The following is a 23,006-nucleotide window of genomic DNA, read 5'->3' on the forward strand; positions in this document are numbered from 1 at the left end:
CTATGAGATCGTGTGTGTGAAATGCTGACCCCATGCAATCCCATGTGGATGATGAGTCCAGGCAATTCTGGTGATAACTCTGCACAGGTCACGTGGGTGACGACTGCACAGTCCGTGTGGGTGATGACTCTGCACAGTCCGTGTGGGTGATGACTGCAGAGTTGATGTGGGTGATGACTGTACATTTCGTGTGGGTGAGGACTCTGCACAGTCCGTGTGGGTGATGACTGCACAGTCGATGTGGGTGATGACTGACTGCACAGTTCGTGTGGGCGACGACTGCACAGTCCGTGTGGGTGACGACTGCACAGTCGATGTGGGTGATGACTGCACAGTTGGTGTGGGTGATGACTCTGCACAGTCCATGTGGCTGATGACTGCACGGTCAGTGTGGGTGATGGCTGTACAGTTCGTGTGGGTGATGACTGCACAGTCGATGTGGGTGATGACTGACTGCACAGTTTGTGTGGGTGACGACTGCACAGTCTGTGTGGGTGATGACTGCACAGTCTGTGTGGGTGATTACTGTGCAGTCGATGTGGGTGATGGCTGCACAGTCGATGTGGATGATGGCTGCACAGTTCATGTGGGTGATGACTGCACAGTCTGTGTGGGTGATGACTGCACAGTCCATGTGGGTGATGACTACACATTTCGTGTGGGTGACGACTGCACAGTTGATGTGGGTGATGACTGCACAGTCCGTGTGGGTGATGACTGCAGAGTCGATGTGGGTGATGACTGCACAGTCGATGTGGGTGATGACTGACTGCACAGTTTGTATGGGTGAGGATTCTGCACAGTCCGTGTGGGTGATGACTGCAGAGTCGATGTGGGTGATGACTGCACAGTTTGTATGGGTGAGGATTCTGCACAGTCCGTGTGGGTGATGACTGCAGAGTCGATGTGGGTGATGACTGCACAGTTTATATGGGTGAGGATTCTGCACAGTCCGTGTGGGTGATGACTGCACAGTCGATGTGGGTGATGACTGCACAGTCCGTGTGGGTGATGACTGCAGAGTCGATGTGGGTGATGACTGCACAGTCTGTGTGGGTGATGACTGCACAGTCTGTATGGGTGATGACTGCAGAGTCGATGTGGGTGATGACTGCACAGTCCGTGTGGGTGATGACTGCAGAGTCGATGTGGGTGATGACTGCACAGTCGATGTGGGTGATGACTGACTGCACAGTTTGTATGGGTGAGGATTCTGCACAGTCCATGTGGGTGATGACTGCAGAGTTGATGTGGGTGATGACTGTACATTTCGTGTGGGTGATGACTGCACAGTCCATGTGGGTGATGACTGCACAGTCCATGTGGGTGATGACTGCACAGTCCATGTGGGTGATGACTGACTGCACAGTTTGTGTGGGTGACGACTGCACAGTCTGTATGGGTGATTACTGCACAGTTGATGTGGGTGATGGCTGCACAGTCCGTGTGGGTGATGACTGCACAATCCGTGTGGGTGATGACTGCAGAGTCGATGTGGGTGATGACTGCACAGTCCGTGTGGGTGATGACTGCACAGTCCATGTGGGTGATGACTGCACATTTCGTGTGGGTGACGACTGCACAGTCCGTGTGGGTGATGACTGCACAGTCCATGTGGGTGATGACTGCAGAGTCGATGTGGGTGATGACTGCACAGTCGATGTGGGTGATGACTGACTGCACAGTTTGTATGGGTGAGGATTCTGCACAGTCCGTGTGGGTGATGACTGCAGAGTCGATGTGGGTGATGACTGCACAGTTTATATGGGTGAGGATTCTGCACAGTCCGTGTGGGTGATGACTGCACAGTCGATGTGGGTGATGACTGCACAGTCCGTGTGGGTGATGATTGCACAGTCCATGTGGGTGATGACTGCACAGTCGATGTGGGTGATGACTGCACAGTCCGTGTGGGTGATGACTGCACAGTCCGTGTGGGTGATGACTGCACAGTCGATGTGGGTGATGACTGACTGCACAGTTCGTGTGGGTGATGACTGCACAGTTCGTGTGGGTGATGAATGCACAGTTGATGTGGGTGACGACTGCACAGTTGATGTGGGTGACGACTGCACAGTCCGTGTGGGTGATGACTGCAGAGTCGATGTGGGTGATGACTGCACAGTCGATGTGGGTGATGACTGCACAGTCGATGTGGGTGATGACTGCACAGTCCATGTGGGTGATGACTGCACAGTCCATGTGGGTGATTACTGCACAGTTGATGTGGGTGATGGCTGCACAGTCCGTGTGGGTGACAACTGCACAGTCTGTGTGGGTGACGACTGCACAGTCCGTGTGGGTGATGATTGCACAGTCCATGTGGGTGATGACTGCACAGTCGATGTGGGTGATGACTGCACAGTCCGTGTGGGTGATGACTGCACAGTCCGTGTGGGTGATGACTGCACAGTCGATGTGGGTGATGACTGACTGCACAGTTCGTGTGGGTGATGACTGCACAGTTCGTGTGGGTGATGAATGCACAGTTGATGTGGGTGATGACTGCACAGTCCGTGTGGATGGTTGCTGAGTGCAATTTGTGTGATTGGCGACAGTGCAAATCACTTGACGTGATGGCTGAGCACAATCTCGTGTGAATAACTCAGCACGCTGCCAGGTGGAGAGGAATCTTCCGTGGCTTCCGAACTCCTTGAGAATAAGGGAGGTGACCCTACGCTGGCTCACAAAGTCCCCACGACCTGGCCCTTGGGACCCGTGGCCCCTCTCCTCTTAGGCCCCCTCACTTACTCCCCCACACACGCCAGCCTCAAGGCCTCTGTGCTCCCAGTTCCCGTCCCAAGCGCCTCCGTCCCCCGCAGGGGCCCCCTCACGCCCGCCCGTCCGCCAGCCGTCCACCAGAAAGCCTCTCGTTTGACAAGCCGTCCTGGCCCCCCTGCACTCACGGGACCAGCGCCCGCCTGGGCCACCCTGGACACTCGGAGAGCCTCCTAAGCCTGCGCCCCGTCTGGGCTGATAGGCCGGACGCACGTGCCCTCATCGTTCATCTGGTCTAGCCTCTATCTCCTCCACGGCGCGTAAGCTCCGTGAGGACAGGGGCACTTACGGCCGCCACCTGCCGTCCCGACAGTGCTGGGGACCCAGGCCGGGCTCCCTAAAGGCCGCTGTGGGGATGAGCAGAACTCGGTGAGCGTCACCGGCATTTTCACGCCTCTCAGAGCTCCGGCCGGGGTGTGAGTGCGGAGGAGAGTAGGGAGAGCGGGGCGGCCGGGCTGGGGGACCACTTACATATGAAAGGTTTGACGGTGCTGTGGATGTGCTTGTGCTGCTTGAGGCCCGAGGACGTGGCGAACGTCTTCCCGCAGTCAGGGCAGGCGTGGGCCCGGGCGCCCACGTGCTGGGAGCGGATGTGCCGCTGGAGGTTGCTGGGGTCTGTGAACACCTGGGGGGACAGACACCTTTGCTCGCTCCCCTGTGGGCCCAGTTCTGGCCGCCGGGTCGGGGGGCGGGGGGCAGGTCTCACCACTGCTCTGCCCCCTGAGCCGAGCCTGGCCGGGAGGGGTCTCTGCCGTCGCAGTGACCCGCTGGACGGCCCGGGGTGAGCTGCCCGTGTCCGCCAGACTGTCCCCTCAGTGGTAATGCCTGGGGGACCGGTGGCCGGGGGGGGACGCTCCGGGCACGCGCTCGGAAAGCGTGGCCGACCCGAAGCACTCTGACGATGCGCTGGCGGGTGGGGGGCAGGAGCCCGCCCTGGAGAGCGCGGGGTCGGGTCTCCCTGCGCCCCCTCCCGCTGCCCTTTCTCCGTCCCCGGTAAACCGAGAGCCCCAGAGGGCTTCCGGTGTCTTATTTGCACCCTCCGTCCGCACGCGTGTGGGGGGCACGGGCGGGGGCGGTGGGCACGTTACCTTCACACAGTTTTCACATTCGAAGCGCTTGCCACTGTCGTGGGACATCTGGTGGCGAATGAGGTTGGACTTCCAGTTGAAGGCCTTGGGACACTGGTCACACTTGTACTCCCGCTCCTCCGTGTGCACGACCATGTGCTGCTCCAGGCTGCACACGGACAGGGGGCTCGGGTCACCGGGGGGGGGGGGGGGACTGCCCGCCGCCCCGCCCGGCCGCGGCCCCTCCCATCCCTACTGCCCCCCGCCCAGAGACGGGAGTGAGTCCCGGCGGGCAGCGCGTCTGTCCGCCCCCTCTCTGGACGGGCCAGCAGGACGGAGGGCGGAGACGGCCCTCCCACATCCCACGGGGAGGAAGCGCTGCCCGGACAGAGCTCAGGCCCTCATGCAAACGTCTCCTCCAGGCGGCCGGCGGCAGGGCAGGACCCCGGCTCACAGCTCCTCGCTGCCCCTCGGGGTAACCTTAACCTTGAGGCTGACCTCAGACAAGGGGCGCAGAAGCCGCCAGCACCGCCGAGAGCCCCGGAGTGGGGGCGAGGCCCGGGAGACCCAAGGCCACGCCCGGCCTACCCGCCTGGCACACACCGAGGGGGCGGGACGGGGGTGAGCGGGTGGGTCCCCGAAGGTGGGGAGGACACAGCCGCCGGGAAGGGGCAACTGTGCCTGGACGCAGGAGCCACTCCTCACCCCTCCTCTCGGGGGGGGGGGGGGGAACGTCCTGGCTCGCCTCCTGTCCCAGGTGTGACCGTTAATCTCCGTGAGCAGAGCAGTAATACATCACGGCCCGTTAATTACGGGGCCCAGCCATCCATTTACATCAGAAACGCTTGGTTCTCGAGTGCTGGCAGATTGTATCTTTTTCCCTGTTGTTAATTGTGATTTATGTGTTTATGTAAAGAAAACACGGACCCTCTTGGGCAGCGCTTACCGCCCAGGGTCTCAGTTGGGATTTGCCCAAACGCTCATTTTCTTAGTCATCTGTTCAGGGTGGAGGGTTTCCCATCCCCGGGAAGCCCACGGTGGGATTGGCGTTCGGTTCCCAGCAATAGCACAGCCAGTCAGTGACCCGACGGGGCTTTGCTCTGACCGTGCAGGGCTGTCCTGGGGAGATTCTCAAAGGTCGGAGGAGGGGCCTACCTCGGACGAGTCGTCATGCTTCTCGCAGGAGCGCTGGGACCGCATGCCCCTGATGCTGTCCCCACAAAGCCCAGAGGCTCATCTTTCCCGGGGGGCTCCCAGGGGTCCTCAGGGCCCCCACTTCCCAGGGGGAGGGCCAGCTCGTGCCTGCTCTAGGCTGAGCACGTCCGGCGGTCACATGGCGGGCCTGGTGTACCGTGCCCACGCCTGCGAAACCTCCCAGGACAGGTGGGTTCCATCCCTGGAGCAGAGGCCGGTGCCCGGGGTGGGGGATGAGGGAACCCCGGGCGGCCTTGAGCCGCCAGCTCCCGCCCACCGTGTGAGGAGTGGTCTGTGTGTGCAGAGGGTCCGGGGCACCGCACGGACCCCGGGACAGCAGGGTGTTGCCATCCTGCCTTCCTGGTCTTGGGCCTTGCTACGGGAGTGGCCTTGGGGCTTGAGCCCTGCACGTCTCGGGGTCTGGCCTGCATTTCTCGCCTTCCCCGTGGTCTATCTCCAAGGCTCAGCCCTGACTGCCGAACGGCAGGGCCAGAAATATCTCTACTGACCACGCGGATCTTCCGGGGGTGGGAGGCACCGGCCAGGGGTCAGAGCCGGGAGCACCCGTGGCCTGCAGCCACCAGCTCATGGGCCACGCTGTGTGTAGTGACAGATGAGTGGGCAGGGAGGGGTACCTGCCCCCGAGGTGAGCCACACTGGAGGGGACGCTGGTCTCCCCCCGTCCCTAAGGCTCTCTCGGCCCGTCGGTGTGGACAGGGCTGAGGGCCAAGGTCCCGGCTGTGGTCCCAGGGTCAGCTGGCTCTGCTGACCAGCTTGGGGGGCCTGGGGGGCAGTGAGGGGGTGCGGAGCGGGGAGGACAAGGGGGGTGCGGGGGGGGAGGGGAAGAGGCCTGGGGGGATGGGGGCAGCCGCACCTGTACTTGTTGGGGAACATCCGTTCGCAGTCCTTACACTCGTGGGCCTGCTCGCCGCCCCCACCGCCGAGCCCCTCCGGCTTGAGCTCCTCGCCCAGGCCCTCGTAGAGCGTGGCCCCCACGGAGCCGCACGCGTACTTCTTGTGGTGCCGCAGGTCCAGCTTGGACTGGAAGAGCTCGTCACAGGCGTCGCAGCGGAACGTGGGCTCCCCTGCTAGGGACAGAGGGTGGGAGGTCCGCGGGGAGCGCGAGACGGGGCCCAGGCTCCGGGCCCGAGGGGGGTGTTGGGGGTGGGGGCGGCGGGCCCCGCCTCCCACACCGGCCGCTCCCGCACCTGCTTCCTTTCCGCCCTCATGCCGGGCCGGGTGCGGCCGCCCCGGGGACCTGGGGACCGAGGGGACCCTGCGTCCGCACCATCAGAAGTGCCGAGAAACACCGGGCCCCACCCCGCGTGGCAGGAGGCCACGCCGGGCTCCAGAAGGCCCCGCGCTTGGGAGCAGAGAAGGAAGCTGGCCAAGTGGTTTGTTTATGAATCAGGGGAAAAAAGAAGACAGAGCTCTAATGCATATCGTAAATTACTGTCGTCAAGGTCAAACAAATTAAAAGGGGGGCAGCTATTATTAAGTTTACGAGGCGGCATCCTGACCACCGTGCCAAGCCAAACAACCCGCTCAAAGCCGTAAATTTCCCGGCGGAGACGTCCTCTGGGCCCATCCCCGAGCCCCCACCCGGGCCACTGCTTGCGAGTGGCTTCTCCCCAGCACCGTGTCCCCTCCCTGCCCGAGGACGGGACGGAACGCTTGCGCTGAAAGCTGGGACGCAAGTCGGAAAGCGTGCCTGCGTGTGCGCTGAGCGGATGTGTGCATGCTCGTGTGCTTGTGCACGGGTGTGCGGCTGTGAGTGTGCGTGGGCACGAACGTGTGTATCTGAACACATCTGCATCCTTGTCTGTGCACCTCTGTGTGAACGTGTAGAGATATTTGTGCATCCACACTTGTTTGTGTTGGTGTGCGTGCGTACTCGTGTGCGTGTGCCAGAGCGCGCATGTGCTTCCGTGTGCGGCTACACGCGTGGAAATGTGTGTGCTGGCACATGTTCACACACGAGTGCGCCCGGGCGTTAGGGCACCTGTGCACGTGTGTGTGGGTGTTAACGTGCACGCTTGCTCTGCATGTGCAAATGTCTGTTTCTGTGCACACATTTGTGCACACGGTTGGCATGTATTGTGCATGTTAAGAGTGCATGTGCACATATGTACATGTGAGTGCACACGTGTGTGAATGTTTGGTTGTGTGCAGTTGTGCGTGTGCTATGTGGCTGTATTTCTGTGCGTGGCTTCGTGTGTGTTTGTGTGAACGTGTGTGGGTAAACAGGTATATGTGTGCAAGAGTGAGCCTCTGTGTGTGCCTGTGACCGTGTGTTGGAGTGTGGACATGTGTGCCTGGGCTTCTGTGTGTGTGTGTGTGTGTGTGTGTGTGTGTGTGTGTACAAGCTTGTGCAGAGCTCAGCCTTAATAAGCTGTCCCAAATGGCCTGCCCCCGAGGGGCGTGGAAGTCAAGGATGCAGGGAGGTGGGGGCACAGGCACGCCCCCTCCCATGTCAGAGAGACCACCGGAAACATCTCAGAGTGCTAAGGACAGGGAGGGGGTGCTCTGCAGCCCGGACAGGGGGTCAGGAGAGAGGGCGGGCCACCTATTCCCGACCAGAAGCTTCCTTGAGACTAACGTTGGAGGCACCGCTCCCGGTGTGTGGTCACACCTGACATCCCCACCGGTGGCACCTGGAGGCCCCCACTCCCCGACACCCAAGGGGCAGGCTCCATGGGAGCTGGATCCGAGATGCTCCGGGGCCTTGGACGACCCCCTCAGGTGCACAAATGTGACTTCTGTCCACATCTTTGCGTGGAGGCAGACATCTGGGTGACGGGGGCGGGGGGGGGCTGCCGAGAGGGGCCCTGCGGACAGGCCGGGCGGGCTCCAGTGCTGGTCTGACGCAACGTCCGGGCCTGCCGGCCTGCCCACCGACCAGAGGGGGCTGTTGAGAAAGTGTTCGTTTGGAGGAATTCAACACAGATGGGGACAAGCAGCTCTCGCTTGTCTGGGTCAGGGAGTCGAGTTACAGCACCCAGCCCTGCTCCGGGCGAGAGCCTGGCGGGGCCGCCGTGTGGGCCTCTGAGGCCGTGAAGTCTCTGCCCCAAACACCTCCCCGAAGGGCCGCAGACGCATGGCGAGCTGCGAAACGGACCAGGAGGAGGCAAGGCCAGCCGGTCCACACCAACCGCAGACCGGGGACTGGAGGAGGCAGGGAGGGCGGCCGCCCCAGTGACCCTTCAGTGCATCTGCAAACACAAAGACCAGGGCAGGCCCCTGTTCCTGCGAGGGGCAGACCAAGGGGCGGGAGGATAGGGACGGCGGGGCCCGGGGCCGCCCGGAGCACCAAGTCAGAGAAGGCCCTGGCACAAAACCCATGCGGGCACTGGGCGGGCACCCCTGGGTGCCAGGGTGGAGTCCGGGGAGGGGGAGGGGCGCTGGGAGGGTGCACATCACCGCGCCATCATCCCCGCGCGTCTCTAAAGCATCGCCTATGCGGGAGAACCGGAGCGTCCGCGGGAAGGGCCGTGGACGGCGATGGGGACCCTGGAGGTCTGGGAGCCCCCACGCAGCAGGCGCTGCCATAGGAATTTCCCGGTGTTCGCGGATCTAAGGCTCGTGCCAATCCACGCACTGCCAGGGGGAGAATATTCTTACCCCCGATTTATAACTGGGAAACGGAGGCCGGGACAGACGGAATGGCCGGCCCAGGGCGCCCGGGGAGGAGGGGGCAGAGCCGTGTAACTGGAGCCTCAGCACCGGGCGGGGCCCTGGAGGCAGGGTGGCGGAGTCCCGCCGTGTGCGGCCCGGGGAGAGCACCGAACGGGCCGCGAGAGCTGGGCTCGCCCTGTCGTCTCCTGCAGGCCCGCCTCGACTGAACACATGTGGCTTTCCTCTACATCTGAGGACCGAGAGCCCCATTTCACAGCGGGGCCGGATGCACGGACCCCACAGAAACGGCCCCTGTGGGTTTGTTCTGACTTCCTGGGGCCCTCCCACCGCCACCGGCACCATGAGTAAGTTAGAAACGCCAGTCTGTAGTTTATTCTTTCTGGACCCAACTGGGAACAGTCCCAGAAGTTTGAAATTTGACAACAAATACGAGAAGAAAGGCCGACCCCACCCGCCCATAGCATCAACCAACCCATTCTCTCAGTGTTGATCTGGAATTTGGATTTAAAATGAAAATCCTGCCTGATTCTCACTCTGACGGCGTTTGAGGACCTCCTAGAGGCCACGGAACTGACTGGAGATACATGTCGCCCTCTTTCCCTGCCCCCTCATCCCTCCACGGACCCACGTTTGCCCTGGTTGAAGGACAGAGACGGACACCGGACATGTCTAAGCCTCAGTCCCCCACGCCCCGTGCCGTGGCGTGGACAGGTGTCCCAGCATCTCCCACGCAGGTAAGGCGGGCGTTGAGTGCACACGTCCGGGGCACGCTGCACAGGCCACAAAGGATGCACGCAGCCATGTGGGTCCCAGGGCCCGGCGCAAATAACCCCACGTGAAAAAGCACCAAAAGGATAGGTTATATTCTGGTTATATTGTGTTACGTTGTATTATATCATGTTGTCGTGTTATGTCGTATTACGCTACGCTTATATCATATCATCTAATGTTACGTTACATTGTATCATATTCCTCATACGCTTTATATACAAGTCACTGCATCCCTGCGACTTCTTTGGAAGGGGGAGCGAAGTTAACGATTTTAAGCCTTTCTCGAAAGAAAAGCATACTGGAATGGAAATGATTTTCCTTATTTTCTCCCAAGATCAAGAAGCTTTTCCCGCAAGGGAAATCTCTCCCCTCCGCGCTGAAAGAATAGGCACAAAATAAAAAGTCGCCGCAACTATTGAATGAACCTGAACGCGGCGTCCCTGTGCTCTGAGTCCCTTGCAGGGAGACTGAAACTGCGTTTCTTTCCAAAGCCGCGGCTTTCAAAGAGCATTTCCAGGCCGGGATCCACCAGACCGGCACCCTCGGCCCCCAGTGGGCCGGCCCCCAGGGGCCCCCGTGTCTGCCGCGACACCTGAACGCTGTCCCCGCCAGAGGCCCCCGCCCGCAACAGCAGCACGAAAAATTGTGAGTCAGCTCCGAATCTGGCGGAGGCTCCGTGTGCTACCCAAACCACAGCGGGCCCGGGCCACGGCAGCCCGTGCTGTGCGTGTCACATCCACACCCCGCCTGTCTGTGTGAAGTCCCGTCCGCAACCTCACAGGGCAGGAATGTGACAGAAAAATAAATCGGTGCCTAATGGCTTCAGAGAGCCGAGGGGGACACAATTATGCGGTATCTGCATGGCAATGGACCAGACCGGAGGCTCAAAAGTGCTGGAGAACCCACTCCAAATTCCTGCCGTGATAAGGGGCCTCTGCGTTTAGCTGGGGCCGGGAGAAAAGATTTTTATGATAATTATCTTAGCGAGGAACGATTTTGCATTTTCTTTCTGTGCGATTCTGAGTTTAGCTGGGGAGGGGGCGGCCGTTGGGGGGCTGGGGGACGACTGTGACAGCAGAGAGTATGAAAAGTCAGATATTTGATGCTAGACCATTATGTGTGGAAAGCAATTAGCCCACAAGTGTTTGATGAATTATTAGGGAGATGTGGACCCGGCTTATTTTAAGATCAGGGGGCCCGGTGGGGGCGGGCGAAAGCAATCCAGGTTTTTAAAACCTTTTGGAAGAAAGAAGTTTCATTATACAAGCGACATTCCCTGGCCGGGTGCTCCCCGAAGGGGAGTGGGTTTATCTTCCCGAGTTCTCGTGTGCTACCTGAGACCCATAGGTCTTTTCAACGATCATTTTAAGGAAAATGAGGCCATCCCCTCACTACCCAGACCTCAGCCGTTAATTTTTCTTTTCTTGACGGCCTAATTAAAACCAAACTTGAGAGGCGCGCGCAGACAGGATCCGGCTCCGTGACGACTTGGGAGCGGCGGCTCAGGGACACGGGCCGCGGGGAGGAAGGACGCAGCCGCCGGGCCAGGCTCGGGGATCGAAAGGGTAAATTAAGGCAGAGATCTCCGTGTTTGCTCTCAGCGCTCCCGGCCCCGGCCCATGCCACTCCCTCTCGTGGCATTATTAGAGGAACCTGCGGTAAGTGGTGTTAATCATTAAGCCTCTGTGCCTTTGGAGGGGAGGGAAGGAAAGACAGGAAGGGGAAAAGGCGGCCTCCCGCCTGCTCCGGCGTGAGCTGAGCGGAATCACCAGCCCCGGCTAGAAGGGGAGGTGGCTCTTCTGCTCCCTTGTGGGGTCTCAGAGGGAAGACGCCGCGAGCTCAGCGGCGGCACTCAGGGAGTTAACCACCGGCCCTCCGCTGCCAGTGCAGGGTTCCTGGTTCCTCGGAGGGACCCGAACGCCGTTCCAGAGTCCCCAGGTGAACAGCATGTTGCTTCGCAGTGGGGACGAAGGAGGAGAAGGCCGCGTTCCGGAAACGCCAGCCTGCTTGCGGCTTGAATTTTCTAACGCCCTCTGAGATGTAGGTGTGTGTGTGCGAGGGAGGAAGGGTGGGAAGCGTGCCCGGGGGGACGAGCACCGAGTGACGAGTCGGGAGCAAAGGACAGGAGGGCGGCTCTCCACACACAGTTCCGGGGGCTCAGCTGCCGTCCAAGTGCCCCTGTGGCAACGCCCCAACCCGAAATGTCCCCCCTCACGACATCAGTTTCCCCTTAACTTTTCTCTCGGACTCTGCTATCGACGATAGACAGGGCACCGCTTTCAGAGACCTACACGCCGGTGCTGCCCTCTCTGAAGTGACCCTGAAACGTCTCCCGCGGCACGGAGCTCTGCAGGGTGGAGGTTTCCAAGCCACAAAACCGTGCTGCTGATAATACAGTAAAAAAAAAAAAAAAAAAAAAAACAGTCCCCCGGGACACTTCCACGACAAAGATATAATGCCACACGATACCCATTGGCTCCTATGGCCCGAAGTCCTGGCGGGAATTCGGCGTGTGGCTCATATAACCCACGGTGGGGAGAGTGCGACGCTTCAGTGGAGAGCTTGTTAGGAGGGGGCCGGTCCCGCCGGCCCGGGGTCTGAGCGGCGGGCCCCGGCATGTGGCAGGAGTGACGGGCGGCCTCAGGAGGGGGGGCTTACCATCCAGACCGGGGGGCACCGGGCCCAGGGAGTACGCGCCTTCCTTCACGTGCACCAGCAGCTCTTCCCCAGGCTCGATGTCCTTGATGACTTTATAATAAATCTAGGCGTAAAGGCAGAGAGAAGGGGTGAGTGTTGCCGTCCCGGCTGCCGAGGGAGCCACGCTGCGTGCACACAGGCGACGCCCGCGGGCCACTCGACCTGCCCACTAATTGCCGCTGAGAGTCTCCCTCCTGGAACTTCGCAGAATATGCTCACAAGGGCTAGAGCCCCGTGTAGTTTGTTCCATCCCGTTGTTGGAGGTCGGTAAAGGGGACGGAGGACGCCGTGCCCAGGCGGGGCGGGTCCCAGCGGCAGGCACCAGGGAGGCTGGCGCTTCTCACGGGCAGCGGGGCCTGGCTTGGGCCTCAGGCTCCTTTTCTCAAAGTGTACGCGAGATGCCCTTTGCCGGTGGGGGCCTGGAGGGGGTCGAGGGCCAATCTGGACTTTCTCAAAGTGGCCGTGAACTCCGACAGGGGCTCTGTGGGCCAGGACGGCAGGCCGTGAGTCTCCCGTGAGCGTGGACACCGTCCGCGGGGACGGTGGAGGGACACGCATGCCTGCGGCTAGCTTGGTGACCGGCACCCGGCAGCCCTGGGGACCCAGACGGGGGCACCCTGAGCGCGGGGAGGGGTGCGTGGGGCCTGGGGGAGGGGCGGAGATCGAAGCCTGGAGCAGTGGGCTCAGGTACTCGGAGCGCCTCGGCCGGTGCCGCTGCATGTCCTGAGAAAGGGCCGTCTGCTCTGGGGAACCCTAGGGCTCAGCAGGGCCACAGGGGCAGGGGCTGTTTGGGAGGGGACCCCGGAACCAGCTGCAAAGGCCGGGGTGACTGTGGGAGAGAACCGGGCTCTTCTGTGCCGGGGAGCCTCCCCACCCCTGGAGAGCAGCGACACGGGTCCTCTGCTGGGGGAGGGGGTACCGACCCCTCACACGAGTGGGGCTGACACCAGGAAGGCTTCTATCTCAGTTCCAGAAATGTCAGACAGCCAGGCCACTGCCCACCACCCCAGCACTTGGGTATTTGGGTCTCTATCCAGGCGACAGTAACCAAGGTCCTTCCAGAAGCCCGAAGGCCTGGCTGCAGGACTGGCTGGGAGACCAGAGAAAGACCTAGAAGATTCCATCTGCACCCAGGAAATTCGAGGGCTGAGGCTCCTCCAGGCCCTTCCCTCCCGGAGCTGTTCCGGCCCCGCCCTCACGGAGGACCTGGGCCTTAGGTGCCAGGCCAGGCTTTCCAGCATCGGGGGGCGGGGACACGGTTCGAGCTGGGCACACGGCCTGCACGAGCCCTGAGCCTCCCCCCTGGCCCCCGGGCCCCAGGAAACATCTGGAAGCCTGAGCCATCCCCGTCACTTGTGGGACCCCTTTTCCCCTCCACAGGCCACATCCGTGCGGACTCCTTTACAAACCACCAGTCCTGACAACAGCAGGGAACCCCCCCCCCCCCCAGGACACACAGAGCCCCACGGTGTCCCCGGGGCCTGCCCGGATTGATTCCCAGGGCACCGCACGGCAGAAACACACACGGCCCGGGTGTGTCACGCGGCCCAAAGTTCCTCCCCGCCCCCCACCCGCCCCCCACGCACCTTCATTTTATTTGGCAACTGCCGTCACACACGTCGCTGCCAAGACGTGCGGATTTCAAATGGGGAAGGGATTTTAGCAACTGTCGCCACAAAGCCATTGCTATTAAGATCCCGGTTTTGTATCACTTTCACTAAAAATTGCAGTGGCCAAATGGTTACTTGAAAAACAAATCAGATGAGCCACTGGATCTCAAAGTGGGCCCAGCGTATGGGACACTCCAACAAAGCCAGGGGACCCCGGAGTGACCGGGGAGGGGGCCCCGAGTCGGCAGGCGGGTCTCACACGTGCATCTGGGCGGTGAGCGAGTAGGCTCACCAAGTGCACGTAGCCCCGGCCGCCAGCTACGTGCGCACAGGCTGGGGCCCGGCTGGGGCCCGGCTGGGGCCAGAGGAGGGTCCTGGCGGCTTTCCTCGGGCCCCGTTAGAGGGCAATGTGGGCCCGCCCACCACATCCCTCCGCGGCCGCGTCCCTCCCCGAGGCCCCGCTCTGACCTGGCGTCCCGCTCAGCGCGGCTCCTGGGGCCGCATCCTGCCTCCGGCTGGGACTACTGAACTCCTGCTCCAGCCCGGCTGGCAGGGGCTGGGCGCGGCCCGCCTCCCCTCTCCGCCTCCCTGTCCGACCCCCTCGGAGGGCCACCCGGCCTCCCGAGACCCCCCCCCCCACCCTCCTCACCCCCCTCTCTGAGTGCCACTGCCTCTCCTGGGACCCCCCACCCCGGTGGCTCCCAAGGCCACTGGACCTCCCCGAATCCCCTGCCCGCGCTCCAAGGCCACCTAGGTCCCCGCCCCCACACCCCTCCCAGCTCTGAGGGCTGCCCGGACCTCCTGGGACCCCTCTACAGCCCCCACGTGTGGTCCCAGGCCGCCTGCCTCCCCGGGGACTGATCCTCCTGCCAGCACAGCCTTGGAGGAGCTGAGGGAGGGTCTGGTGCACTTGGCCACAGGGAGCAGCTTTGTGCACAGCGGGCGCCCCCTCCCCAACCTCGGGACGGCACCTGGCAGGGGTGTGAGTGCAGCACAGGAGGGCAGCCAGCGGCCCGCAGCCGTGGCCGCCTGGACTTTGAGCGGAAGACAGAATTAATTGCTATTGGTGCTAATCGCAGGGCCCTGGTTAGGGTGGGGGGGCAGGGGCGCCCCCAACCTGCCTCCACCCGGAAGGGGAGACAGGAGGTGAACAGGGACCGGGGCAAACTTTTCCAAACTCAGCCGATGCCATTGCCAAGGGCACGGAGGTGTGAGGGAGGCTCTGGAGTTTTTATGACCTGTTCCCACCGGCACAAAGGCCTTATATCAGCCAGCCGCCTCCTGATCGTTGGTCCTCAGGCTCTGCTGACTTCCCAGGACAAAGGCGGCGCGCAGGCTTCGGTGGGACTGAGGCCTGGGCGGCTCCTGGCCTCTGGGGGCGTTACAAATTGCGCATTTACGGTGCAGAGCCCGGCCCCTTCCGCAGGGGCCTGTAATACATGATTCTGTAGCCCCTTAAAAACTCCTGAAGTGGGCGGGCGACTCCCGTTCACCGTGTGCCCCTCGGCGGCTGGGCCGGCTTCAGACCGAGGGCCCCGTCTGCCATGTGGACGGCTGAGCACTCGTTTATCACAGGAGGGAGAGAGGCCTGTTCCTCCAGGAAAAAGAAACCCTCCCCTGTGGTGCCTCGTCCACCGCGGGAAAAGGAAAAAGGTTTGTGTCTGTGACAGCAGCGAAAACCCGCGCCCTCAACAGCTGCAGCCCTGCACGGCTGAAACCCTGTCTCCGTGCTCTGGGCAAGGCCCAGCTGGAGTTTTCTCTCTGGTTTCAGGATCTGAGAGCTGGGGAAGTCGCAACAGCTGGGTTCATGGGAGCCAATAAACGTCTGCTCGCAAATGGCTTTCAAAATACCGAAGCCAGACAGACAGGTCCGAGGTTAGGTCCCTGTTTGAATGTCTCTGCTCTGTCCGCAGGGACGGTGGTGGCCCTGAGTGTGGGTCCTCTCCTCCCCCTCGTCCCTCTCCCAACACGGGAGCGGGCCCCTTGCAGGTGGACGGAGCTCGGGGACAAATAAGCCCACGTTCCCAGCACAAGGCGGAGAGAAGTGCCTGAGAACAGTCGATTTCACACAGGCCGTGCTCATTCAGACCCTTCCGCGAAAACAAACGTCACTCCCTCCCCCCAACGTTCTTTAAGACAAAGACATATTTCATATTTAAAATGGATGTCACTTTTAGACAGCTCCTTGAGTTCCTCAAGTATTTTTTTTTAAATATCAAATCAACTCACGAGGGTGATACTGTTTTCGAACACGACGACTTAGGTTCTACGATTGTCATTCCTACTTAATCTGGGGGTGTTATGATTGAAATTACGAGAAGCTGCCCCCGCGTTGCACGGGGTGCTTGGCCACGGCCACGGCTCTGCCCGGCCCGGAGCAAACGGACGGCTCAGAAAGGTGAAAGTGGTCAAGTGCACGGGACCGCTTCTCCCCCTCTGACAGTTTGAGGACCTTTCAAGGAGTGTCTGAGTTAACGCGGGCAACATCGCTTTCAGTGTGCTTATCGCAAAAAGAAAACCTCCCTGCATCCCGGATTTTGGCTTTGTGAGGGATCTGTGAAGGCCTCTGGGGAGCTCTGCGAGGGCTTTTCACAAAAGAGAAGCAGCAAGGGGGAGTGGAATGGCCGGTCTGCTTCTGGCCTGTCCCCGCAGGGGACGCCGGTCCTTGGGCATTCTCCTCTCAGGGACCCCCGAAGAGGCAAGGCGGTTCCGGTGCGGACTCTGGCAACACCGCTGTGCGTCCTTCCTCCTTGAGGTCCCCACGCTGTGGGCAGTCTCTGCCTGGGAAGGGCTGTGGACACCAGAGCCCTGAGGCTGCCTGAGGGCTTGAGCACTTGGAGTTTAAAAAGCCACCCAGGCGGTGCTCCAAGCCGGATTGGGGACGGCTCCGGGAGCCGCGGGGGGCTGCGGAGGCCTGCCTGTGCCTTTTCAGAGCCGAGCGAGACCGCGGGGACAGCGGGTCTGGGTCGGGCCCCCACGGCAGGCTCAGGCTCCAGGGACAGGCAGACAATTCCTTCCTCCGCCGGGGGGAGGACACGGCCTGGCGTGCCTGGCGGTTGCCACGCTCCTGTCTTCCCACGCGGGGCTGAAGCAACTCGTGTCCGAGAATCTTTCCGGTCTTGCCGCTGTACCGTCTCCTTCCCAGCGGCGCAAACGTGGGAAAAAGTCCCGCACGTCTGTCTCTTCCTTCGTCGTACGGTTTGGGGCTGGAGAGCGTGTGTATCTACACACGCACATTACCGGGGAACGTGGTCCCCACCGTTCTTACGTGGCTCTCCTAATCTGGCACCCCATTCGGTCAAGAAGGAGAAGAATGCAAATTCTGACAAGGGCTCCGGCCGGTGTTGTGCCGGCGTGGTCGAATTTAGGTCTTGTTCCTTCCCGAAGACAGGGTCAGCTTGCTCTGAAGAGGCCACCGCAGAACTCCGCGGCTTTCGGACTCCGATGAATTTGATATATATGTTAAGTCTTTTGTAAACTGGCCAAGAAACGCTACAATGAATCCCCTGCCCTTCTCGTTTCAAAGGGGGAAATTGTATCTAATTGTTTGGGAGCTACCATTGAAACGGGCCAATCCATTTACAAGGTTTAATTTAGAAAATCCTGGGCGGTGGGGGGAGCAGAGGCGGCGGGGGACCCGTGCTGGACGCCATCCTGCGGGTTCCAGCCCCGGCGGACGGCTCCACGCCCCGACCGGCCACCGCGGCGGGGTCCCCGCATCGAGGGCAGGGAAGCGAAAGCAAAAGAGAAGCTTCCGGGCCGACGTGCGGCCGGCCCGGGAGCACCAGGTTTTCATTAAACACAAGCGCTGGCTCTCCTGGACGCGGGGCTGTGTGGTTATCGGCCGGCTGATCTGCTAACGAAATGCCTTTCTTTAACAAGCTTGTCTGCTTCCTCTTCGGGGAGACCCGGCCCCGGTGCCCGGGCGGAGCCGGCTGTGCCCCGGGAAACCTGCTGGTGCTGTTGGGTTTTCCCTGCCGCCCGGCCGGCCCTGGGGGCGCACAGCGTGGGCCCCGGGGGCTCTCCTCTGTGCGCGGGGGCGTTCGGAGCCCCCGAGTCGTGCTCCCCGACATCTGCGTGTGACCCCAGCACTGGCTCACGCCCTCCTCGGCCCCGCTGGCCACCGACGTCGGGCCCCAGCATCCTTGCCCCGGTGAGGCGGGTGGGGACGGGGAGACAGCGCGCCATGAACAGGCCTCCGCCCCTCTCTGCTCCCTCCGGTGGGCGTGTTACTTCCAAGCTCTTGATTTTGGGCTTAACGTTAAAACAAATCCAGGGACAGGCCCTGTCTGTCTCCGGCAGCGTTTCAGACCAACTCGTGTGCCCATAATTGCGGGAAAAAGAACCACCCAGGGGTGATCTGAGCGTCTCAGATTTTCCAGAAGGAAAAGCAGGGGCTGGCGGGCGGCAGGGGGAGGGGAGTGAAGGTCGCCCGGGGCAGGGGGAGGGGAGTGAAGGTCGCCCGGGGCCGGGGGAGGGTCATGCTACCCGGGGGGACTCTGCTGCCCGCGGGCTCCCCTTTGATTCCCGTTTATGCTAAGTGGGAAGGTCAATCAGGGCCCTCCAGAGTCTACGGCTGTGATCCGACCACTTCCAAAAACCCAGAGACAGACCTGGAGCCCCCAGCCGTAGGCCGTGGACACTTTGTCCGGAGCAGACCGGCCGCCCTAGAGCCTGTGTTGGCCCAGGACCGTCTGTGAAAGCCGCTCGCCACTGTTTAGTGGATAGGGCTGAGTCCAGGAGGAAATCCACGGCCCGATTGTGGCCTCTCTTGCCCTGGGCTCCCCCGTCTGGAGCTGCAGAGAGGGGGACAGAGGTGGCCGTCAGAGCCACAGGGCGCCAAGAGGGGGCCTTGTGGCATGAACGAGACGCTGGAGGCAGGGCTGTGCTCACAGCCATGGGAGCCGCAGTCCGTGGAAGAAACGCGTGGCTCCCTCGGAAGGACACGGTCTCCTGTTCGGAGCTGCCAGCTCGGTTCTTCGGGGAGCCGTGACTTCAGGGACTTTCTCCTCGCGCCCCCGAGACCCCCTCCTGCCCAGGGTTCTTCGTCCTCTCAAAACGGGGGCTGGGGTCATGTGACGGGCTTCTGAGCACCATCTGGCAAAACCCACACTGCCTTATGCCTCTTAGATTCTCAGTCTGGACGCTGTCCCCTCCACGTCCGTGCTGTCGAGAGCGGTGTGTGTGTGTGTGTGTGTGTGTGTGTGTGCGTGTGTGTGCGTGTGTGCGCGTGTGCGAGTGCAGGCAGCGGGGGCTGGGGTGTCCATAAGTGCCAGGAAATCCTGGTAGAAACTCTTGGGATTATGGACATCTGAGAAACCCCATTAATATCGTGTAATGTTTCCTTCTCAAAGAGAAGCTTGTCTTCAAAAATCTTTGTTTTGTTATTAATATTTCGGGGACGTTCTTATTCCAGCTCCAACCCAGGCCAAGCCTGTTGCTCTGTAGAAACCGGTGTTCCCAGCCGTCGGGACCGGTCGCCCCCCTCAATGGGGTTGAGGGAGACAGCCGGGGTTCAACACTCACTTCACCCCAGCCAGAAGCATCCCCGTTCCCTGGGGGAAGGAGATGGAAAGACTTTGCTGCAAAGCAGTCAGTCCCACGTGGACCCTTATGCGGAGCCGGCAGAAACGCTTCCCCGAAACGTTAATAAGAAAACAAAGATGTCTGATGACACATCTGTGTGCTTTTCTAGAAGCTTGTCATGAAAAGGTACCTGCTTTGCTACTAAAGTTTGGCTCAAACGGTCCAGCAAACGTGTTTCTTAAGCGGAGAATCTGGACCCTGCCTCTCACGGAAGTGCCATCCTGGGCTCGGCCCCACGGTGTTCCTTCCGCTGCCCATCAGCTTCCAGACGCGGGTCGAGGGTACGCGCGGTCTGCACAGGAGGGGCGTGCCTAGATCTGACCTCCCGTCACTCAGATTTCACTTTCATTTGGAGGAAGGAAAAGAGGTTTGTTTTTTTTTAAGTTCTCTTCTAATTTTTGAGGATTATTCTTTTTGGCTTCAATTTCTGCAATATTTTTTGCAATCAGAAAAAAAAAAAAACCAAAACAACCCAAACCACCTTATTCTCAAAACGCTGGGTTCTGGCTACAAGCTGTAGTCGTCTCAGGAGCAGAGGTGGGGCAGCTTGTGTCCAGGGCTTAATCCAGGCCGAGCCCCAGGGCCGAGAAGGAGCCTGAGCGGATGAGGGGGGGCAGCTGACGGGGGTCCCAGGGACCTCCCTGGTGCGTGCTCTCTGTGTTTCCTAATGCAAAACTGTCTCTCTGAAGTCAAGAGCCTCGAACCACTTTTAATGGATTGCACGGGCGACGGGAGAATGCAGTCTTTGTTATGTGGTCTCCGAAAACATTTTTGGAAGCAGTGGAATCCCTTTCGCAGATGAAATCTCCTGTGGAAGCCCAAGATATTCTCGGCAAGCGCACGCTGCTTCGATCGGCCGGGTCGGGCACCCGGGCACCCCGGGTGGAGCCCGGCGCTGCTCCGGGAACGCAGTGGAGACGCGCCGAGGGGCCTGGCTCCGGGGTGGGGACTCTTCGGGGGCCATTTGCAACCTTGTAGTTAAAGACACAGAACAGGGCCTCCCAGCACTGGGGACACGTGGGGGCTGCATGTGGCATCTTCTCTCCTGTTCGGCGCTCAGCCCGGACGGCCGCCATGAGCAATGAGGGCCAGCGGTGCCTGCGTTCCCAGGGTGGCGTGGAAATAGCACGGCGAGTGAGGCTCCAGCGTGCCGAGCGGGGTCCTTGGCCTCCAGTGGGGCTGGCAGCGGGAGTGAGGCCAAGGGGCCTGGGGCTGAAGTCAGGGCCACCCGGCTCAGGAGAAAGATGCGTTGTCGGCCGGGGGAGCCAGCGGCCTCCGCAGGCTGGCCGGGACGCCGTAGGGGCTCACAGGGCACCCCCGGAGGGCGGTGCCGACCCCCCAGAGAGCACTTCCGAGCGGAGCCACAAGGACAGCCGCGCGTACCTGGATGGCCAACAGAAGGCTCCAGGGAACAACCACGGGGTGTCACGGAGCTCCCTGCCCCGCGGCAGGACAGGGCCCGGCAGGGCCCGGCTGCCCCTCCGCCCCGGCACCCCCCGCCCCCACCGTCTCTCTGGGCGCCGAGGCCCCCAGAGCCCCTCCGAGGGCCGGTGTGCAAGCCCCAGACCCACCTGCTCGTTGATCTGGGACATGGTGAGGTTCTGGTCATTGCAGGAGCAGGCCACCCGGATGTACTTCAGCCAGCTGCCGGACCCCGCCGGGGCAGCGTCCATGCAGAGCTTCTCCGTGCTCAGGTCTTCCGAGATCTGTCGGGGAGAGCGAGAACCGAGGAGGGTCAGAGACATCCTGTGTGCTGGTCTACACAGCCTGCAACTGCCCAATGAGGGACCAGCTGTCTGGGCCCAGTAGGAAGGCAGTTGGCGTCTGGACTTCAGCAGACCCCCTGGGCATTGGCCACGTCCTTGTCCCCCGCCTCCCCCCGGCTGCCCGTCCCAGGAGCCTCTGAGAGCCTGGCGGAGGGACAGGAGGACGGCCCTTCCTCTCACCGAGCAGACTGCAGCCCTGGTCTGGCAGTAAAGGGGCTGCACAGCCCGCCCCCCCCCCCCCTGCAGAGCCGCCCCACACGTGAGAAAGCGGAGGCCACTGTGTCTAAGAACAGAGCCCTCTGCTAAGGGGAGCTGGGGCGCTGGGCTGGAGGAAAACATTCTTGAAGGTAAAGGTGTTGTCGGGGTGTGTGACCGCACGGGACTCGGCGTGAGTGTGCGTGTGCAGGCGTGTGTAGAACAAGCAACGCATTCAGTTTTCTTAAAGGTGAAAAGTTTCCGTTTGACACCCGGGGCCCGCAGATGCCCGGCCTCTCCCGGCGCGCCCAGCGGCCAACGCGCGTGTGACCGGCGTCACTGACCCGGTCCCCGCCGCGGGTCTCTGCACAAGCCCCTGGCGGGCAGGGCTTGGAGCCTCTCCGGGTGTGTGCGTCCGAGCGGGTCATTTGCTAGAAGACCCGAATGCTGTCCCCCGCCGGGAGAGGGGTGCCCCTGCAGCAGAATCCCTCCCATCCTCACCCCTGCTCCGTCCGGGGCTTGCGCGGGGTTCTGAATCCAGAGCCGCGGAAGCCAGCGGCATCTTGGACCAAATTCCCGGGCAGCGCAGCCCCAGGTCTTACAGCCTAGGAGGGAGGGGCTGAAGCCTCAAAGAAGGAAGGGGCGGCCAGTGGGCAGGGAAGATGAGAACAGGGTGTCAGAAGGACCCAGTAAAGTCAGGGCAGGGGGTAGCAGCCGTCCCGGCAGAGACAGAGGAGGCTGATCCCAAGCATCGTGGCCTCTGCTCCCCCGCAGGGCGTCCTGAGCGCCCGTTCTGGACAATAAAGCCCGGGGAAGAGCAGCTCCCCGCCGAGGCCCGCAGAAGCTTCTTCTGACCAGCAATCTGGATGCTCTGTAACAGCTCAGGTGCTCCCCAAATGTCCACAGACACTTTCTACACAGCCAGGGCCTCTGATGGTGAGGAAACGGAGATCTCGGGAGGCAGGCGCGTTGCTGCGGGAGATGCGGAACCTGCCTCTGTCCCGTCTGCCCCCCCCCCCCACCCCGCACACGGGGGTACTTGGAGCCCCTCCTGGAGCCACCAGCAGTGCCTCCCATAAGTGACAAGTCTCGGAGCAGACAAGCTCGGGCCCAGCTTTGCTGACGTCTCTGGAGGCTGATCTGGAGGGGGCTCCGAACCCAGGGACCACGGTTCTGTGATTCTCTCTTTTTTTGGGGGGGGGCTTTCACCAAATGGGGCTAATTCTGAGAGAGGGAAGAGAGGCCAGGGGGCCCGGGGAGGAGGGAGGTGAGAGACGGAGGGGTGGGGCTGGAGGGCGGTGTGGCGCAAAGAAGCCGGACCTCGGGGTGCCAGGGGGCGCAGGGGTATGGCTGGCTCCAGGCCGGCATCGGGAGGCCACTTGGGGCTGGCCGGCAGGGATGGGAGCACAGGCCCACGCGGGAGAGGCCCCTCTCTGGGCACTAACGCCTCTCAGGGGCCCCCCTTGCGCCTCCTACCCCAACTGCAGGAAACCCGCAGAAAAGACCCACAAAGCAAAACCTGCGGTTAGTGGCACGTCAACCGAAGGGGCAGTCCTGCCACCTTCCTCTGTCACAGGAGGAAGAGGGGCCGAGCGGCCGAGACCCATGGACCCCACCCCGCCCTCCTCCGGGGGCCCGGGTTCCCTGTGATGCCCCCCCCCCCACAGCCACTGTCTCTGTCCGACCCCACCCGTGGCACCGGCTGG

General features: G+C 61.7%; 1 protein-coding gene across 5 annotated transcripts in view; it reads right to left on the reverse strand.

The window, feature by feature from the left end:
- The window catches only part of PRDM16 (PR/SET domain 16), a 315,844-nt gene that overhangs the window by 31,375 nt on the left and 261,463 nt on the right, over positions 1 to 23,006 (reverse strand). For 3 of the 5 annotated variants that reach the window (XM_047869964.1, XM_047869967.1, XM_047869962.1), the window contains exons 4-8: positions 20,911 to 21,045; positions 12,105 to 12,207; positions 5,914 to 6,127; positions 3,867 to 4,014; positions 3,250 to 3,403 (exon numbers count right to left, since the gene is read on the reverse strand). In XM_047869964.1, coding sequence (XP_047725920.1) covers positions 3,250 to 3,403; positions 3,867 to 4,014; positions 5,914 to 6,127; positions 12,105 to 12,207; positions 20,911 to 21,045 — 754 coding nt within the window. The remainder of the gene's footprint in view (positions 1 to 3,249; positions 3,404 to 3,866; positions 4,015 to 5,913; positions 6,128 to 12,104; positions 12,208 to 20,910; positions 21,046 to 23,006) is intronic. The other 2 variants (XM_047869965.1, XM_047869963.1) reach the window with 1 other exon arrangement.

This window comes from Prionailurus viverrinus, chromosome C1 (genome assembly GCF_022837055.1).
Source record: "Prionailurus viverrinus isolate Anna chromosome C1, UM_Priviv_1.0, whole genome shotgun sequence".
Classification (NCBI taxonomy): Eukaryota; Metazoa; Chordata; class Mammalia; order Carnivora; family Felidae; genus Prionailurus; species Prionailurus viverrinus.